The sequence below is a fragment of the Opisthorchis viverrini genome, assembly GCF_000715545.1.
Source record: "Opisthorchis viverrini unplaced genomic scaffold opera_v5_45, whole genome shotgun sequence".
Taxonomy (NCBI): domain Eukaryota; kingdom Metazoa; phylum Platyhelminthes; class Trematoda; order Opisthorchiida; family Opisthorchiidae; genus Opisthorchis; species Opisthorchis viverrini.
Genome location: NW_008751701.1, coordinates 507654 through 510575, shown reverse-complemented (window position 1 = coordinate 510575; position 2922 = coordinate 507654). Strand labels below are relative to the sequence as shown.

The 2922-nt window shown below is 48.6% G+C and overlaps 1 protein-coding gene across 1 annotated transcript in view; it reads left to right on the top strand.

Moving 5' to 3' along the window:
* T265_03234 (hypothetical protein) overlaps positions 1-2922 on the top strand; it is a gene marked incomplete at both ends in the record, with an annotated part of 23814 nt that overhangs the window by 17077 nt on the left and 3815 nt on the right. Inside the window, 2 exons of the mRNA XM_009167667.1 lie at positions 384-432; positions 2368-2439. Coding sequence (XP_009165931.1) covers positions 384-432; positions 2368-2439 — 121 coding nt within the window. The remainder of the gene's footprint in view (positions 1-383; positions 433-2367; positions 2440-2922) is intronic.

The window sequence follows — 2922 nt, the reverse complement described above, 5'->3', positions numbered from 1 at the left end:
TGTGTGTGTGTGTGAGTGAAAAATGCTGTGTCGTTACCCCATAATCGGTAGGCCTGTGTAGCGAATTTCCATAACTCTGTCTCTGTAGCTCTGGGGATTTTCGTACGGTTACTTGCTCGCATTTGGCCTGCTGTCAAAATCATCTGATTCCGTCGAGTTCAAGATGGCTTAAAGTTAGAGCCTGAACCTACTCATCGGAAGGTCTCTGGTTCGAACCCATCTCGACTGCGTCCGTCTGTCTAGTCTTGAGCAGCTTCATTCGGGTAGAATAGCAGCTAGGCACCGAAAGGATGTTACCGGTGAATGATTTTTATGATCGTTATTCTTATGATCCCACTTTGTCGTGCTCCTGCAGAATAATTCTTTTTTTCCTCATCTTCCAGTGTCCTCGAATTGGGTGGAATCAAGCCGAGCAACGACACAGTCTTGCAGGTGAGTTTGGCTTCCAACACTTGCTGAACATCCGGACTAGCCCATCTTGTTTGGTTCCCTTCCCTTGACGTATGTGAATTACGTCGGTTGATTTCTTAAGAACTAAAGATTCGGTAGGGCTCGTTAAAGGTGTCTGGCCTCAGTGCCGTAAAAAGGTAAAAAAGATAATCGTTCAGCTGTAATACTCTTTCGGTACCACCCGAAAGAAGCATGAGAGCTGGGATACTGCCATGTTGCCCAAGTTTAGACAAGAGAAGTCGAGAGATAGAGGTCGGGTTCGAACCACGGACATTCGGGTCGGCGAGTCCGCGCTCTAACCACTGAGCCATCTCGCCTCTCTCACCGCCGTAACATAATTGCTATCTTTATGATTGTTTTAGTTGTTAGTGTTGTCACTATTCGATTATGACTACTGTGGTGGTAATGACAATAATGTTAGTTGCTAGCAGGAGGGTTTTTGTAAATTCATTTAGTTTAAAAGGAAAGAACCCCCCGGCCGTCCGTTCGTTCATCATCATCATCATCGACAGCATGACATCAGTGTTCAACACCGATGCTTCACTGCCGTACATGGTTGTACGAGGGCTGGGATACTGCCAGGGCGCCCACACCTAGACAGGAGGACGATTAGGGCCCTCAACCAAAGCCTTTGGCTCAAAAGCCTAACCGCAAGGCAGCGGTGTTTGGCGGGAAATGCAAATGCATTACCTTTTCTACGGAACAAGTCGCCACATGTTCCAACCCCCAACATGGAGGGCCAGGAGACTGTGTTCGTCAGACCTCTAACCATTGACCGACCTGGTATGAGAGACTCTGTGAGTGTCGCGGGACACTCTCCAGTATAGCTCAATGGGTCGATGAGGTGCGCAAACCGTCACACCACGGTAAGGTCCAGTTTCTTCGTGACTCATACTTTCGTCCAAATTTCAAGACATCGGATTTCAAGATAATCCTTGTTAGTATCTTATACTCTTGGTAGCAGTTCGCCGATTTCACATTTTCGATAATGTCTACAAATTTGGAGAGCTTTGTGGATGTTTATCCGGAGAAATGAGAACACTGTTGTTCTGCGGTCGAATCAGACTGCGAAGCCCACCTTGGTACGGGTAGACAAGGAAGCCAGAACACTAGCGAGGTTGTGATGACCGAAAAAAAAACCGTTCAGCTTTAACACCCTTCCGGTGCCTGGCTGCCATGCCACCCGGAGGGAGCACGAGGGCTGGGATACTGCCAGGTTGCCCAAGCCTAGACAGGGGAAGTCGAGTGGCAGAGGTCAGGTTGGAACCACGGACCTTCCGGTCATTAAATTCTCGCTCTAACCACTTGGTCCATCTCGTCCCCCGAGGTTGTGATGCAAATCTCGTTAGTGTTAACACAAGCCTTAAACTGTGGCTCCCCTGTCTGCTATTGTGGCACTTTGCACGTGCGAAGACACGAAAGTTGCGTGTTCCATTTGCACTTTCAATATCCCGGCTGGCGTCCTTTGATACATGACAGGCAGCATTCTATCCTTGGGTTACATGATAGCTATGAAGGAAGGGACTGTTCCAACTTGAGTTTCTAACCAAGGCTTTGAAATACAGTATCGTTTCCCCAGTTGAAGACTGTTTGCCAGCTCTTAAAAGCATATTTGAGACGCTCGTTTGCTGTGGCATGAGCTTCGCACCCATCGCAAGGCTCATTGGTTGAAGTACGACCTTGCTGACCGGAATACCAAGGGTTCGAACCTGACCTCTGCATGACGACCGGTCCTGTGTAGGTTCGGGAACCTGGCAGTATCCCAGCCCAGTGGTGCAAAACACCACTGGACGCTGTAAAGGTCTGATACCCGCCGGTACAGAATTATACTGAGACTTGGTTCATCCGAGGGAGTTTTGAATGGCTTTGTTGGTTCTCCTAATTTCTGCGATAATGATCTTTTTTCCGAATTTTTAGATTGAAGATGTGCATCGAAAGCTGAAGGAATTGCTCAGTGTTCAGACACAGCTGTATTGTTTGAAGCGTCACGTGAGTGGTCCTCTCCCTCTCCTCATAACCTGCTCCCTCATGTTCAGCCCGATTTTCACCCCTCGTTTTTCTCTGCTGCTGCTGCTGTGCACAGGCCTCGAACTGTAACTAATTTGAAATGTTCGGTATTTCGCAACATCTACTGACCCTTAAGAACTATGCATCCTGCCTTGCAAACGCTTTTTTTCCGTTAAGCCTCTGTTTGCGTTCCGATGCTCAAAAGCACAGCTGCCAATTCCGCTAGAAACTGACGAAAGGTAGTCCGTTGATGTTGGCAGGCGTCCTCTCTTGTGTCGCCAGTCAAGCGCGATGAGGGCAAATCAACTCGGAGGTTTGCAGGAAGTTAACGACTGCATATGTTCTCTCAAGCGCCACCGAGCTCCCGGTCCGGATGACCTTCCACCCGCACTGTTCAAAGACGGCGGTGAAGTCCTCAGTCAGCGCTTGTCCGATCTGTTTGCTTGCATTTGGGAAAAGGAGTCT